Source organism: Salvia splendens, chromosome 19 (assembly GCF_004379255.2).
Source record: "Salvia splendens isolate huo1 chromosome 19, SspV2, whole genome shotgun sequence".
NCBI lineage: Eukaryota > Viridiplantae > Streptophyta > Magnoliopsida > Lamiales > Lamiaceae > Salvia > Salvia splendens.
In genome coordinates this window covers 22,491,069-22,508,649 of record NC_056050.1, presented here as the reverse complement: position 1 = coordinate 22,508,649, position 17,581 = coordinate 22,491,069, and the positions used below count along the sequence as shown (strand labels likewise).

Sequence of the window (17,581 nt, the reverse complement as noted above, 5' to 3'; positions counted from 1 at the left end):
AAAACTAAAATTTGAATAAAATGCTGTGTATTGTTTGATAATTATAAAACTAAAATTAATTGTATATAACGTTTAAAATCTTGGAGAATTAATGTCTAAGTTTACTTTCATTTGAATTCTCTCTCCTCTCTCTCTCTCTGTTCAGTTTCCATTCACTGCACGGTTAGTTAATGACTGACAGAATAGCTGTTTCATATATTTTGCAGCCATTTATTGACAAACCTTTTAATGAGTCAACTGCATATAAAATTAAGGTTCCACTTCATTCATGACAAGACATATCTCTCACAATTTGGGCTGTTTCCCTCTAACACAGTGGAGTTTGGCAAGAATTCTTGAATCTGCGCTTCCAATTTTCAAACCTCAATCATTCCTTGTGTGAAGATTAGCAAATAATGAAGAGGGCTTCCCATTAATCTGGATGCATTCACCGTTTCACAATCATGGACTTTAAGAAACAGAAACAAGTCAGGTAAAATCTCTACACTCATTCTGTAGCTTTAGCTTGCATCCCATTTTCACAATTTATGCTAAGCAGAAATATGTTTTTAGGTTCCACGATGAGGAAAAGAGGAATCTTGATGAGAAAAATGGGGTTCACAGCCTTGAAAAGCAACTACCTGTGAACAAAAACTCAAAAACCCCAGGGAAATCTGAAGGTGGGTATGGGGAAAAGGCTCCCAAATTTGGTAGGTCTAAGGTTTTTCCAGAATGTCAAGAGCCTGAGAAAAGAAGAATCTTGGATCCTGGAAGTGATGTTGTGTTGAAATGGAATAGGATTTTCTTGTGTTCTTGTTTGGTGGCACTCTTTGTGGATCCCTTGTTTTTCTATCTTCCTTCTGTGCTGAATCAGGGCTCTGGTACTTCTTCATGTATGCATATAGACCTGAATTTGGGGATAATTGTGACCTGTTTTAGGACATTGGCTGATGTGCTGTATCTGCTGCATGTGGTTATCAAGTTTAGGACAGCTTATGTTTCTCCTAGATCAAGGGTTTTTGGCAAGGGTGAACTTGTCATGGATCTTGATCAGATTGCAAAGAGGTATTTGAGGTCCGAGTTCTTCATCGATGCGATTGCAGCATTGCCTCTTCCCCAGGTAGCCTCAATTTTGCTTTCTTGGTAGCTCTTGGTGCCTTAATTTGGTTTAGTCACTCAATTATGAAGTTTTAATTAAGCTCTATATTGTGAAATGTGGATGATTATCATTTGAAAAGAGGTTAATTGTGTCCGGTTACACTCTTCCTATTTCAGTAAATGTGTGACATGGCATGAGAGAAAATGAAATAGCTGTAAAAAACATACAACTATTGAACTCTTATACTGAGCCTAATTTGGGGTGGTTGAATCAAATCATCGAATAGATATTTCGTTCTTGGTGAATTGGTGATGATGATTATGGAAGCCGTTTGAGTGTAGTGTTTGGTTTGTTTCTTTTTTTCCAGATTGTTATATGGACGATATTACCTGCGATCAGAAGCTCCCATGCTGATCACACGAACAATGCGTTGATACTGATTGTCCTGCTGCAGTACGTCCCGAGGCTGTATTTGATCTTCCCCTTGAGTTCTCAAATCATCAAAGCTACTGGAGTAGTCACAAAGACAGCATGGGCCGGTGCTGCATACAATTTGCTACTCTATATGCTAGCAAGTCATGTATGTCGATGCTTTGAACTTGCATCATTTCTCTTTCAGTCGGATTCTCTGAAAAATGATGTATCTACTTTTGTTAGGTGTTGGGAGCTTCCTGGTACGTGCTGTCTATTCAACGACATGCTACATGTTGGAAGTCAGCTTGCACAGTCGAAATGAATACCACCGGCTGTTCTCTTGGCTTTCTGGATTGTAGTGCTTTGTACCACAGTGACAGAGAAAATTGGGTGAATAGCACGCACGTCTTCAAAAGATGCAATCCCGGTGATACTACCTACTTTAACTATGGCATTTTTGGAAATGCTGTTGCGAACAACGTTGTCTCATCTGATTTTGTTGAGAAATACTTCTACTGCTTATGGTGGGGCTTACAGAACTTGAGGTATTGAAAAACTGCACTGTCAAATGATTTGAGACAAATTTCTGCACAAAGTGAACTTGTACTTAATTCTTTTAATCCGATGGATATTGACTTGTTATTCGTTTGTTGTAGTTCTTATGGTCAGACGTTGGCAACGAGCACGTTTATTGGTGAAACTCTGTTTGCGATACTCATTGCTATCTTCGGTCTTGTTCTGTTTGCTCACTTGATTGGAAATATGCAGGTATTGTGAGAATCCTTTCTGTGTTTGGTGTACCGCTTTTGATCTTCTAGTTTGATTTCATCGTTTTTTCATTTATCTCCGCAGACCTATCTGCAATCGATCACTGTGAGGCTTGAGGAGTGGAGGCTTAAGCGAAGAGACACAGAGGAATGGATGAGGCATCGCCAACTACCACAAGATCTGCAGCAACGCATCAGGCGTTTTACACAGTACAAATGGCTAGCCACGAGGGGAGTTAACGAGGAATCCATCCTGCGTGGCTTGCCTACTGATCTCTGTCGTGACATCCAGCGCCACCTCTGTTTAGACCTTGTTCGACGTGTAAGATATTCAATCTTGATGTTTTCAGCTGGTTGTAAAATTCACAATGTAACGTTATCGTTGCCCGATTGCAGGTACCTTTTTTCTCACAGATGGACAGTCAACTCCTAGATGCCATATGTGAGCGCCTAGTGTCGTCTTTAAGCACCCAGGGGACCTACATTGTTCGTGAAGGCGATCCTGTGACGGAAATGCTCTTCATTATCAGAGGGACGCTGGAGAGCTCAACCACCAATGGAGGGCGGACAGGATTCTTCAACTCGACCATATTGAGGCCGGGTGATTTCTGTGGGGAGGAGCTGCTTTCATGGGCTTTGCTGCCAAGGTCTACCCTAAACTTGCCCTCTTCGACCAGAACGGTTAGATCCCTTATCGAAGTGGAGGCGTTCGTGCTAAGAGCAGAGGACCTCAAGTTTGTGGCGAATCAGTTCAGACGTCTCCACAGCAAGAAACTGCAGCACACGTTCCGTTATTACTCCCACCACTGGAGGACATGGGCGGCCTGCTTCATTCAGGTGGCCTGGCGACGGCACAAGAAGAGAACCACCGCGAAGAGCCTGAGCATGAAAGAGTCCTTCTGTGTATCCGATGAGGGGCATTATTCACATGATGAAAATGACAAAGAGGAGGATGAATCTGCTGCCTGCATCCCGTCTCAGCCAGCAATGCAGAGCCTTGGAGTAACGATACTGGCTTCTAGATTTGCTGCCAACACGAGGAGAGGAGCGCTCAAGGCCAAGAACGTGCAATTGCCCAAGCTTCAGAAGCCCGAAGAGCCAGACTTCTCAGCCGATCCTGATGACGACTAGCACCAATTCTCCAAACTCAGGAGAGTGCGTTTCGGGAGACTCGATCAAACTGAACATTCGTCAGATGGAACACGTATCTTAAGCTAGAGTATTATCCAGAAAGAAAGCACTAGTATACAAGTTTTTGTACAGGAAAAGACAATATTTTGATACAAAGTTCTTGAAATGCCTATACTACCTTCTGAATTTTGTATCAGAATATTATAGCCTTTGTTACAACTGTTTGATTTTATCACAGTTTTCTACAACTGGATTAACTGACTCAAGAAATCTAGCATGTGAAACAAATGGGACATCAAAACACTTGTCATAATGAATGCCAAATCGCAGAACCATGCACGTTTTTGCCAGCCTTCAATATGAAGATGTATTTAATGCAATAAAAGATGCCTCCCTTTTCTGCAAGTGGGCTGTCCAAATCCAAGATCACATCTTTTTCTTGATGGAGAAAGGTAGTAAATGAGCTTGCTCTGAAAAATAGACACTTTGATCAAATCACCAATGTCCACAAAAATATTCCGTGGCCCTTCAACGGATGAAATTTAGGCCGTTCATGACAACGAGTTCCCTCTGCCGACTCTAATTAGTCTTGCAGAATGCTAGAACAGTAACCGAGGGCCGTGGTGGTGGTGGTGCAACGGTTCTTGATCAAGAATTTACAATAGTGGGATGTGAATATGGAAAATCATAATACATACAAATATGTAAGAGAGGGAAAATGAATTAAATTCAAACTATACTTAATTTACATAAACAGCTATCTGTGGAGTACTTACTATACATCTGTGCAACAGCAAATGAATATGGAAAATTTTGATGAATAAATGTAGCATGAAAATCTTATTAAAAATTTGATGAATAAATGCTCTATAGTGACTGATTCTGAGCCAAATCATCCAATAATCAGGAATGTGTGTATGTATCTTCACTTGAACTGCATCAAGCTAGCTCATTTGCTCTCCGATCAAATCAAGGCCGACGAGGAGGAAAGTGAAGCCTTGGAAGAGGAGGAAGTAGAAGTGGAGTCCATGAGCTGACAAGAGGCTTCTAACTGCAGCTGTGAGCAGCAGGAAAGCAAGAGCCAACTCTTTTCTGTAAATCTTGTTAGTTTTCTTGACACCTTTCCCCTTTCCCTCCTCCAAAAGGCTCACATCGCTCTCAATCAGTGCTTTCGTGTCCCTATCCGCTGTGGCCAGAAGGTCCGTCTCTGAGGACCTCCCGGCCTTCTTGGTGACAATCCACTCGTACGAGCTGCCTAGCTGGAACAGCCCTGAGACCATGGCACTGAACTTGGTCACGGACATGGTGTTCTCGAAGAGGAGGTATGGGGCGATGAAGGGGAGGGATTTGGGCGCGGGGAATATGTTGATGACCGTCATGAGCACAGGCACGTAGCAGATGATCCACATAGGCAGCTCGGCCTCGGGGATAAACATCGTTATAGGCAAAACGATGCAGAACAGTGTGAAGGAATAGAATGGGAGGATGAGCTTCCTCAATAGGAAAAAGAGGAATATCAAGTTTGCCTTCTTCCAAATAGATATCTGTACCAAAGCTTTCCACATTAGGCCTAATGGTATTATAAGGTAACGAAAGATTGAAAATCGGGGCAGAATGTTACCTTTGATTTCAGCACAGCAGGGAGGCACAACCGGAAGAGCTGCATCGGCCCTGAGTGCCACCGATGTTGCTGCTTCCGGTATGTCTCAAACGACTCGGGAACCTCACACAGAACCTAACATATGTTGAAACAGACTCAATCAAATGATTCCCAACTAACAAAAACTAGTTTGTTGCAACTGTTAGTACCTTGACATCATTGAGGTATATGAAACTCCAACCATTGAGATGTGCCCGGACAGCGATGTCCATGTCCTCAACAGTGGTCCGGTCGAGCCAGCCCCCGGAGTCCTCCAACGCCTTGATCCTCCACACCCCAGCCGTCCCATTGAACCCTGATGATTTAGCGAATTTTTGATGGGAATAAATGCAAGTAATAAACGAAGATCACAACACTGAAAATTACGTGGTTCGATTTACTGAGGTAAATCTACGTCCACGGGAAGAATAGAGGGCAAATTTGTATTGCTTGATCTAGCTTACAGATTACAATACTGATTTGCTATATGAGATTCTGGATCTGGAGAGCTTAACCTTCGTCTATCTGATCTAAGTTCTATTTATACATTCGAACTAAGATCGTGGTTTGCAGCCCTGGTAGGGGGGTTGATAACTGCTTAATACCACTAAATAGATCGTGGGTGTAATGGAGGTCGTGGAGATCCTGCATGGGTCCACTATCTCCTTGTTCGGTCGAATACTGAGACCGAACTGCTGAACTTTGCCGATCAGCTTTTGCCGATCTGAGAGTTGAGCTCGATTGGTCGGCTTTTACCGAGCTATAGGCTGTGACCGAACTCTTTGGTTGTGCCGAACTGATACTAACGAGCTATAGGCTGTGACCGAACTCTTTGGTTGTGCCGAACTGATACTCTTTCTTGGGTTTTGGGCTGATGGGCCGTCACTGCTATTGGGCTCGCAATTATTGTTTAGTTGTTTAGTTCGTATCCCATCACCACCCCCCCCCGAAAAGCGAAGTGAATCACTTCGGCATTTTGGATAAGTGTAAGGGGGAGGCTGACGTCAGGGGACGTGCTCTGCACGTGTCTGCATTAAATGTGACAGCAAATCCGGCCAGAGAACCCAGAAAAAGTGGGATTTGAAACGGTGCGACGAATTTGAAACGCCTCTGCGAATCTGATAAATATTTCCTTTCTTCATCATTGGAAAACTTTTGCGATTATTTCTTCTGCATTCTCTCTCTTTTTCGTAAAATTTTCTTCCGCTTCTTCAAGAATTTCTTCAGAGACTTTCGACCATCAAAGAGTAAGAATCATGTCTTCTTCTTCTGAAACTGTTTCTGAATCAGGTAGTGGTAGGAAGGGGGGTAAGGGATCTTCTGGCCGGAAAAAGTCCGGGGAGAAGACGGTAGAATATTTTCACAGCATTTTGAGTAAGGATACTGTGATATCCTTACACAGAAAATATTTTCTTCCTGGGGGGTTAGTGGTGATTCCCGACGACACTCATAGGGCTAACTCGCCGCCGGAGGGTTATGCCACCGTTTACGAAGCCTGCTTAGAATGCGGGCTTCGTTTCCCTCTTCCCCTCGCCTTTGTAGAGCTTCTTGATTTTTTCCAACTTCCTTTAGGTCAGGTGACTCCAAATTCTTGGAGGCACTTATCGGCCTTTGCTGCCGAGCTGCGTAGACTAGAAAAGGATCTGTCTCTGAGGGCAATCCTTAATTTCTTTCAGTTTAAGAGAAAGGGATCCTGGTTTTACTTGATCCCTTTACAGCCCTTTAGAGCCTTCTGTAAAACCAAATGGCCGATGTGGAAAAATCGCTTCTTTTTTTACAATAGGACAGCGGCTCCGGACTTTTCCTGGAGAGGGCCGAAGTCCGTAATTCCTCATCCTCGGGTAGAACCGTTGGACGAGCTCGAGGGCGGGCTCAATAAGATTCCCATGATTAGGAAACAGTATTTGGAATCTGAGCTCGTCAAGGGTGACTTCGTGTTCGACTCCTCGTCTTCGGACGAAGAGACTGAGGGTGAGGATTTCTTTTTTATGCTTTACTGCTTTAGCGGCGAAAACTAACTTTGTTTTCTTGCTTTTTGGCAGTGAACATGCTAAGCAGGCTTGGTCGCAAATCCTCCGAATCAAAGGAGCCGGAGAAACCGAAAACCACCAGCTCGGCGTCCGATGCCGAGAAGAATCCGAAGAGGCAGAAGACCTCTTCGAGTCAGTCTTCGGATCCAAAAAAGCCGGGATCGACCTCGGCAAGGGGGAAGGCGAAGACTCAGAAACCCCCAAAAGCGCCAGAGAGAGACATTGTCCAGGGGGGTTATGGATTAGGAGTGGTTACGGCCACTTCGGAACATATCTCTGAGCCCTTTTTATGGCCAAAGGACTTTGTAGAGGTGAATTTTCTTCTTGATTTTCTGGCTTTGCTTCTTTCGTATATTTTTTTTGTGGCCCCTCTGTTGACTTTTTCCTTTTTCCATTTTCAGAGGAACAATATGCTCTGCAAACTCGTCACAGTTGAACTCTCTAAAGCGTCCAGCGATTATGATGAGATGCAGAGGAATTTGAATGCTGCTCGTCACCAGGCCGAACAGGCTCGGGCAGACTTTGAGAAGGCAAGGGCCGCTATGATCTCGGCTCAGGATGAAGCCCAGCGTGCCAAAGACCAGCTCATCATCCAGAGAGAGCGGTCGAAACAGAGGGAGGCGGCTGCCGTGGTTGCTCAGGGGGAGGCTCTCCGTGTTTACACGGAGAAACTCTTTTTGAGCAATCAATTTTCGGCCCTTATCGGTGATCTGCTGAAATTGATGACCGATAATGTTGAGCAGGAACCCGAAGTCGTCTTGCCGCTGTATGGCCGAGAGATTGCAGCGCGTCTCCAGAGTCTGCCGCTCCTTGAGGAGCTTGCGTCTTCCTCGGTCCTGCTTTCTGCTGAGCGAGTCCGTAATTGCCGTGCTGACCGTGACGAGAACATGGAGGCCATCTTTGCCTCCTTGGGGCCTGTTTCACCCGCTTCAATTTTCATAGAAGAGGGTGAGCAGGAAAATGAGGCCGGCAAGGAGACCGAGCAGAAGGATCAGCAGACCGGCGACGGGCACGCCGAGCAAGAGGTGCAGCAGATCGGCGATGGGGGCGCCGAGCAGGAGGGAGGGAGGAGGGAGGCCGAGGCTGAGACCGAGGTCGACAAGGAGAAAGAAGCTGAAACCCACGGGGAAGCCGGAGACGAAACTGGCGGAGTATGATTTCGTCTCCGTTCTCTTAGTTTAGTTTCTTTCTTTCTATTTGTAAAATGGCCTTGAAGCCCTCCTTGTGTAAATTTTTTCTTGCGAATGAAAAAAATTCTTCTTTCTACACTCGTGTCTTCCTTATAGCTTTTCTTAATCTCTTTTACTCCTATTGTGGTTTACTGCCTGCTCGGTAAACTGAAATGCCGAACTGACATAGCTGCTTCGTATTCTTAACTCTAAGGAGCTGGAGGTACTTCACTGGAAGCGGCTATACTCTTTGGCTTTAAATGAAGCTGAGAAAAAAGCTATAGATGACCAGATGAAGTATGATGAACTCTTGGCTCGTTTAGTGGAGCTGGAGTCCAACAATAAGGACTTAGAGTCCATAAAGAAAGATCTGGAGGCCGAGCTGAATACTGCCGTCGCTGAGAGGACTGCATATGAAGATTTCATCTGCGGGCGCGGGGGAATGACTATATCTGAAGTTCAGAATCAAGTTGATGAACTGTGGGAGGAGCTTCATGTACTCCGGAAGAACAATGTGCTGGAGAGCTCGGCTTGCCAACAAGTTGTGAAATCATTGCGGCGCTTGGCTTCTCTGTACGACATCATTCTTTCCCGGCGTCCCTCAATCGAGAGATTCCTTAGCCGTTTCCCGCTAACAGATGCTCACACTCCAACTCAAACCTCTAATCCACTTACTCAAAATTCTACTCCAAATCAGCAACGGACTCAGGAGCAACCGGAAACGTCAAGACAAGAACGCCCTGAAGTTCGTAGAGGAGTTGTGAATATGAGTGAGCAAGATCAGCGAATGCTTCGTGAAGAGACTCTTCGCCGCCGAGGTGCTAGAACTTCCCGGACTCAGGGAAGAGGCGGTAGGTCGATCAGAGCATCTCGTCCACCTACTTATTCTTCAACTGCTCGGAACGCCCGAACTCAGCATCATGAGGATTTTTCGGATAGGTGGCTCAACTTTAGCAATCGTAGACAGTAGAATAGTCCTTTGTAATGGTGTAACGCATTCTCGTAGGGCAGCGGAATTGTATGCCCAACAAGACTTAGTAAATGAAATTTTTTCATTTCGCTTCTATCACTGCGTATTTACAGTTCAGCGATTTTTTATTTCATTTATTGTACTCGTCCTCGGTCTTATGAAGTAAACTCTTCTTTGACCGGACTTAGTTAGTGTCCTTATTTGGCGAGTTTTATCGCTTGGATTGGACTTTCCCTAGTTAACCGGAGTGGTTTCCGGCTTATTGCAGTTCGTTTCAGACGAATTGCTTGTTTCTTAAGCTGAATTGTGGAATCTTGTATCTTCCTTAGAAGCTTGGACTCACAATTGTCTTTAATACATGATCTAAAAAAGGGGATCAGCCTTTAAGGAACAATATACCTCAGTAACATTTGTAAGAGACAAAACGCACATAGAGAGACAAATAAAAAGGACGAAAAAGATTTTAAACTTTTTTAAAAAACGACAAGTAAAAAGAACAATAAAAATATGAAAGCACATAACCCTAGGACCGAACTAGACACAAGACTGACCGGACCTTGTCTCTTACAAATAGAACTTCTTGAGGTTGGAAATATGCCATGTTCGGGGTACTTGTTCTCCTGACATGTGAGTTAATTTATAAGACCCTTTTCCCAGGACTTCTGACACCCGATACGGACCTTCCCATGTGGGTTCAAGTTTGCCCAGCTTTTCTGCTCGGCTTACTTCATTGTTTCTCAATACGAGATCTCCCACTTGAAACTGCAGCTTTTTCACCCTTTGGTTATAATACCGGGTTACTTGCTCCTTGTACTTGGCTTCTTTTATGAAGGCCAATTCTCTTCTTTCTTCGGCAAGATCTAGTTCGGCTCTCAGTCCGTCGTCATTCAGTTCTGTTGAGAAATTAAGAGTTCGGGGGCTGGGTATGCCGATCTCAACCGGAATTACGGCTTCAGTGCCGTACACTAGACTGTACGGAGTTTCACCGTTGGAGGTTTTTGGCGTAGTTCGGTAAGACCATAGGACTTGAGGAAGATTTTCTACCCATTGTCCTTTGGCTTGTTCTAACCGAGCTTTTAATCCTTTCACCAAAGTACGGTTTGTTACTTCTGTTTGTCCGTTTGCTTGTGGGTGAGAGACTGAAGTGAACCGCTGTTGAATATTCAACTCTTGGCACCAATTCTTGAATGTTTTGTCAGTAAACTGAGTCCCATTATCTGAAATGAGGATATGGGGTATGCCAAATCGGCAAACTATGTTCTTCCAGACAAAATCTAATGCCTTTGAGCTTGTTATCGTAGCTAATGGTTCAGCCTCCACCCACTTTGTGAAGTAATCCACGGCAACGATCAAGAATTTCATTTGCCGGGGAGCTTGTGGTAGTGGTCCTACTATGTCTATGCCCCATTGCATAAAAGGCCAAGGGCTTTGCATAGCACATAGATCAGTCTGCGGCGTCCTTGGGATATTTGCATGGATTTGGCATTTCATACATTTCTTAACTAGCTGTACTGCTTCTTGTACCAAAGTTGGCCAATAATATCCCCATCTCAGAACTTTTTTAGCTAATGCTCTAGCTCCGATGTGGCTACCGCAAGATCCTTCATGAACTTCTCTAAGGATGTAATCCGTCTCTTCTGGTCCTACACATCGCAATAACGGTTGAAGGTAGGACTTTCTATATAGGACTCCTTCATGAAGTTCATACCGAAGTGCTCGGCATGTGATTTTCCTTGCTTATCTCTTATCCTCGGGCAGTTGTCCTTGATCTAGATACTTTAATATTGGCGTCATCCAGTTTGGCGAACTGGTTACTGAGTGTACTTCAGCTTCATCAATGCTTCTGTGCGGTAATTCCTCCACCTTTGAGCTCGGATATGAGGCCAACTTACTTAAAGTATCTGCTCGGCTATTTCCCGCTCTGGGAATGTGGATTATCCGAAAATAAGAGAAATTTCGGCTAATACTTTGCGCTTTGTCCAAGTATTTTTTCATCCCTTCACCACGGGCTTCACTTGTACCCAGCATGTGATTCACTATGACTTGTGAATCACAATGAATTTTGAGAGATTTGACAAGTAGATGTTGCGCTAACTGAAGTCCGGCAAGAAGGGCTTCGTATTCGGCTTCGTTATTAGTGGTTGGGAATAAGAACCGAAGTGAATAAGTTACTTCGTGTCCGTCGGGAGCGATAAGTAGAATACCAGCTCCACTTCCTGTCTTATTCGAAGCTCCATCTACGAATCCAATCCAACAGTCCGGCGGCTCTACTTCGGGTTTCTGGGGCTGTGTTAGTTCATCATTGGTAGGATTTTTCTGTTCGGCAATAATAGGGATTGCCTGATCGAACTTTGCCTCTACAAGAAAATCTGCCAAGGCTTGTCCCTTGATGGCTTTCCGAGGTAGATATTCTATTGAATGTTCTCCCAACTCTATGGCCCACTTGGCAATTCTGCCTGATGCTTCTGGCTTAGTCAAAACTTGCCGAAGTGGAAGATCGGTTAAGACGCATACTTTGTGAGCATAGAAATATGGCCGCAGTCTCCTTGCTGCATTTACTAATGCCAGAGCAATTTTTTCCAGAGGTTGATACCTTGTTTCGGGACCTCTTAATGCTCGGCTTGTAAAGTAGATAGGACGCTGTTTTAGGCCTTCTTCTCGTACAAGCACCGCGCTAATGGTTTGATCTGATGCTGCTAAATATAAGAATATCACTTCGGCATCTGTTGGAGCAGAGAGAGTAGGAAGTTCGGTTAAATAACTTTTGAGTTCGTCAAAAGCCTTTTTCTGTTCGGCTCTCCACTCAAACTTTGGTGCCTTCTTCAAAACATTGAAGAACGGCATTTGCTTTTCGGCTGCTTGGGAAAGGAATCTATTCAGTGCGGCTAGACATCCAGTTAGCCTTTGCACATCATGTATGGACTTCGGCATTGCCATGTTCTGAACAACTTGAACCTTTAGGGGATTTGCCTTGAGTCCTTCCTTTGAAACCCAACAACCCAGAAATTTTCCCGAATCTACCAAAAAGGTACATTTTTGGGGATTGAGTTTGAGGTTGGCTTTTTTGAGCACGTCGAGAGTGGATTTGAGATTGTTTTCGTACTCCGAAGTGCTTCTGCTTTTAACAACTATGTCGTCAACATATACTTCAACCTCTTTTCCGATCAGGTGCCGAAATAACTTATCTACCATCCTTTGATATGTGGCTCCGGCATTCTTTAAACCAAATGGCATCTTTTTATAAGCAAAAATACCGAAGTCAGTAATGAAAGCCGTTTTTGAAGCATCATTCTCATCCATTAAAACTTGGTGGTATCCTTTATACAAATCAAGAAAACAGAAAATTTCGAAGCCTATCAGAGCTTCTACTTTTTTATCTATGTTGGGAAGGGGGTAGCAATCTTTAGGACAGTGCTTATTTAGATCCGTAAAATCTATGCACATCCGCCATCCTCCTTTTTTCTTGATCATCACAGGATTGGCCACCCAAGAAGGATATTTTACTTCAAATAATACATCCGCTTTCAGTAATTGGCGGACTTCGTCATGGATGACTTGATTTCTTTCTGCCGCAAAGAGTCTTTGCTTCTGTTTTATAGGCCGGACTGAAGGATCAATATTTAACCGATGTGTAATTACCTCGGGAGACACTCCAGTCATGTCCAACGGAGACCACGCAAAGACATCTTTGTACTCTTTGAGGAGCTGGATGGTCTTTTCCCGGAGTAGAGGTGTTCCCGCGAAACCGATCTTGACCGTTCTGGATGGATCATCTTCGTATAACTGAACTTTCATCGAGTTCGGCTCCGGTGTGACTTCGTTCATTTCGCCTACCTCTGACTCCGGCTGCTGTGATTGCTATGCTTGATGGTGCCGATCTGATTGTTCGGCACTTTTAAGCGCAATCTGCAGACATTCTTTTGCTCTCTTTTGATCACCTCGGATGACTGCTATCCCTCCTTTAGTGGGGATCTTGATTGTGAGGTGATAAGTAGAGCAAATGGCCCGAACTGTGTTGAGCCAGTCTCTTCCCAGTATAATGTTATACGGGGATCGAGCTCTTACCACAAAAAACTCGATCACCGTACTGGAGCTAGTAGGCGCTCTTCCTACCGTAATCGGAAGGCTGATAATACCTTCAGGGCGGGTGTCCTCCTGGGCGAAACTTTTCAGAGGAAGTGGGGCCGGACTGAGCCGAGCTGGATCCACTTCCAGTTTATCAAAACATTCTTTAAAAAGAATGCTAACCGACGCTCCTGTATCCACGAACACTCTGTGGATCAGTTTGTTTGCCACTCCAGCTTGAATGACAATAGCGTCTTGATGAGGAGAAATGGCCGGGACGGGATCTGCATCTGAAAATGTAATTACTTCCTCCTCCTTCAGCCTTTTATGTGTTGGCTCCTCTCGATTGAAGCCTCTGCGCTCTGATTTTAGAGACGATTTAGTCTTCCCGGCTGGGAGAGCGTCAATAGTCTGGATCACTCCATCATATTGCGGCTCGTCATCGTCTTCGGGATCCTGTTGCCTTTTAGGATCCTGAGGAGCGCAGTTCGCACTTCTCTGTTTCTTATTCTTTTTCGGCGGCTTGCTTTGGTATTTTTTTAACGTCCCTGCTTTCACAAGAACATCAATATCTGCCGCCAAATTTCGACACTCCTCGGTATCGTGACCGTGGTCTTGATGGAAGGAGCAATATTTATCCTGACTTCGGCGCGTGGCCGATTTCGTCATCGGCTTTGGTTTTTCGAACATATCAGAATGCAGTTCGAAAATTTCCGCTCTCGACTTGTTCAATGGTACGAACTGAGCGGGTGGTTTCTCAGGATTGAGACGTGGTCCCAATCTGTCTTGTACCGGTGCCCTTTGAATTCTTTCAAAAGGAGTTCGGCGAGGATGTCCCTGATCGCTATGATCGGGCTTCCTCTTGTCTCCTCTGGAAGAGCTGTCTAAAGACCGTTTTCGACGGTCTGCCTCATCAGCACGAGAAAACTGGTCCGCAATGTCCCACATCTCTTGAGCTGTTTGCGGACTGCATTCAACGAGCTTTCTGTAGAGAGCTCCTGGCAGAATTCCATTTTGGAATGCCGAAATGACAAGTAGATCATTGAGATCATCTACTTGTAGGCATTCCTTGTGGAATCTTGTCATGAAGTCGCTAATCTTTTCATCGCGACCTTGACGTATAGAAAGCAGCTGAGCCGAAGTGATTCGGGTTTCCGCTTTCTGGAAGAACCTCCTATGAAAAGCATCCATTAGATCTCTGTAAGATCTAATGCTGCCTTGAGGGAGGCTATCAAACCACCTTCTTGCGTTCCCGATGAGCAGCTCGGGAAACAACTTACACATATGAACCTCATTGAGACCTTGGTTCGCCATATTATACTGATAGCGTCCCAGGAAATCATGAGGATCCACTAACCCGTCATAAGTCACTGACGGAGTTCGGTAATTCTGTGGCAACGGAGTTCTGGTGATATCATCCGAAAATGGAGTCTTCAGCGCTCCATACATAGCGAATCCGACATCTCTACGGTATGGTGGAGATGGAGTTCTCCTGTGATTTCGGTAACAAGGAGGAGAAGGAACATATCGGTGGTGAGGATTCTTTCTCCTGGAAGATACGACACTACTGCGGTAGTGACTTTCATGTCTGGAGGGGGAGGGAGAATCCGTCGTTTTCTTCTCCGGCTTCTGGCTCTTTTGCAGGAATGTTAAGAACTCATCCTGCTTCTCAGCCAAGAACAACTTGACAGCCTCATTCAAATCGAGCTGCTGGGGAGGCTCGGTGCGATGACTTTTTGAGTGGTTTGTTCTTTCACCGTGAGAACTGGAGGCAGATTTCTCCCGAGGCTGTTTTCCAGACCTACGGGCTGGACTAGCTTCCTCACGTTCATCACGGACGGAAGTATGGGTATTATGTGATCTGGTACGCATTTTTTGGTGGAAGAGGATCAAAAACTCGCTTTTATCACAGTTTTGGTTTTCTGTGTTCCCACAGACGGCGCCAGTGATGATTTGGCGAATTTTTGATGGGAATAAATGCAAGTAATAAACGAAGATCACAACACTGAAAATTACGTGGTTCGATTTACTGAGGTAAATCTACGTCCACGGGAAGAATAGAGGGCAAATTTGTATTGCTTGATCTAGCTTACAGATTACAATACTGATTTGCTATATGAGATTCTGGATCTAGAGAGCTTAACCTTCGTCTATCTGATCTAAGTTCTATTTATACATTCGAACTAAGATCGTGGTTTGCAGCCCTGGTAGGGGGGTTGATAACTGCTTAATACCACTAAATAGATCGTGGGTGTAATGGAGGTCGTGGAGATCCTGCATGGGTCCACTATCTCCTTGTTCGGTCGAATACTGAGACCGAACTGCTGAACTTTGCTGATCAGCTTTTGCCGATCTGAGAGTTGAGCTCGATTGGTCGGCTTTTACCGAGCTATAGGCTGTGACCGAACTCTTTGGTTGTGCCGAACTGATACTAACGAGCTATAGGCTGTGACCGAACTCTTTGGTTGTGCCGAACTGATACTCTTTCTTGGGTTTTGGGCTGATGGGCTGTCACTGCTATTGGGCTCGCAATTATTGTTTAGTTGTTTAGTTCGTATCCCATCAAACCCGAAGAAGTTCAAGAACGCGCCATTCACCTGCTGCTCCACCTCAAAATGGAAGCACAAGTTGATGTTCTGCAGCCGAGTCAGCAAGTTCTCGTCCTTGTTCACAAACGCCCAGCGCGTCTGCACCAGCCCTACCTCCGGCTTCCCCTGCACCAAAACAACTCCATCACTACTCTTCACTCACTCAACACACGAACATCATCCAACCATATATATATATATATATACCTCAAAATGTGGCACCGTGAGCTTGAGGAAATCCGGGGCAGGCTGGAAATCTGCATCAAAAATCGCAACGAATTCATAATCCTTCACATAGTCACAGCTCATGGCAGAGTTGAGATTCCCGGCTTTGTAGCCGGTTCTAACAAGGCGATGGCGATAGACAATGTTGACACCTCTCTCCCTCCACCTCGAGACCTCATTCTTGATCATGCATTGGATCACCTCATCGTCGGAATCATCAAGAACTTGAATCAAAAAACGATCTTTCGGCCAATCCAGCTGACACACCGCAGAAATCGACATCTCATACACCTAATCAACACAAAACACAACAAACAATCAGCTTTTCCTCTCTTAGCCAAATTCTTGAAATATGAAGCCAAAAACCTCATCACCTCACGCTCTTTGCACATTGGGATTTGGACAAGAACCATGGGATGATCACGAGCATCGTGGGAATGAAAAGAGTTTTCGATTATGGTAGGCTTAATCTTCTTGATCTTGATGTAGAAGCACCCGAGGAAGAGGATGAGACGATCCAAACTCTGTATCATAAAGAGAGCTACACACAGCATGGAGAGAGACTGAACAAAAGGGGCGATGTAGCGGCGGCGCAGCTCAAGCCACGCCGCGTAGATCGATTGGAACATCCCTTTCTCGAGGTAACGCAAGCCTTTGAAATGAGCCGCGGCTTCCAAGGCTAAAGCCGCCAATGCAGCAAACAGAAGCAGCTTGATCACTCTCAGCATCAGCTTCCCCTTCCCGAGCTTCTCGGTGGCGGCGGCTGCTCCTCGCCGCTTCCTCACGGCGGCGAGTAGACCCCACGCGGCGGCGGCCAGCCACGTTAAGAAGCCGGCGGCGCGATTGGCCTTGAGGAGGAGGATCCATCTCACTTGCTTGGCGTTCCTGAGGCGGCTCTTCTCCACCGGCTTGAATGCGGCGTCGGCGCCGCCGATCTCGACGACGGAGAAGCTGGGATTCTCCATTTTCACGATCACCGGAGTTCCCTGCGGCGTTTCCTTGCCCCACCACCCGAAAAGATTCAATTTTGGAGCCATTTTTGTGATTAATTGAGGAAATAGACAAGAATTACTTTATAATTACACAAGAATGAAGAATTTGAGAGGGGTCATGAAAGAGCAGTGAGTGAAAGCTTTGGCAATGAATTAGTATTACAAAACAATGCATATTCATTAAATGTGGAAAATAGAGAATTATTTTGGCAATATTCTTTCCTCAATCTGGAAGACTATCTTGGCAAGGCGCCATATTATAGAGAAAGGTATATACCATCTGCAACTACAGTGAAGCAATTGTATTGCGTTACTCATTTCACCAGTCAAACTTTAATTTATTACTCCATTATTCTAATTTCAGTATCAAATAAAATGAAATTTTGAAAATTTATAAATTACCCCAAATAATACGATTAATAGTTTCAATGATACATGGTGTTACATTATAAAGTATGCCACTATAAATTCCTACAAAATTGCATGAATCCTTATTGTTATATATAAACATAT

General features: G+C 44.7%; 2 protein-coding genes across 2 annotated transcripts; one reads left to right on the top strand and one right to left on the bottom strand.

Annotated features, from left to right (window-relative positions):
- The first annotated feature begins 253 nt into the window (after positions 1–253).
- LOC121779847 (probable cyclic nucleotide-gated ion channel 14) lies at positions 254–3,589 on the top strand. Its single transcript, XM_042177304.1, has 7 exons — positions 254–472; positions 553–1,099; positions 1,446–1,658; positions 1,736–2,037; positions 2,149–2,260; positions 2,345–2,581; positions 2,656–3,589. The coding sequence occupies exons 1-7, from the start codon at positions 444–446 to the stop codon at positions 3,388–3,390; spliced, it is 2,175 nt and encodes a 724-aa protein (XP_042033238.1). The 5' UTR covers positions 254–443; the 3' UTR covers positions 3,391–3,589.
- A 598-nt stretch (positions 3,590–4,187) lies between these two features.
- On the bottom strand, positions 4,188–17,113 carry LOC121778755 (probable xyloglucan glycosyltransferase 5). The gene is made up of 6 exons (XM_042176159.1): positions 16,451–17,113; positions 16,059–16,367; positions 15,834–15,977; positions 5,200–5,346; positions 5,012–5,125; positions 4,188–4,934 (listed from the first exon to the last, which is right to left on the bottom strand). Exons 1-6 carry the CDS (start codon positions 17,111–17,113, stop codon positions 4,335–4,337), a joined length of 1,977 nt encoding a protein of 658 aa, XP_042032093.1. The 3' UTR covers positions 4,188–4,334.
- Positions 17,114–17,581: the final 468 nt, after the last annotated feature.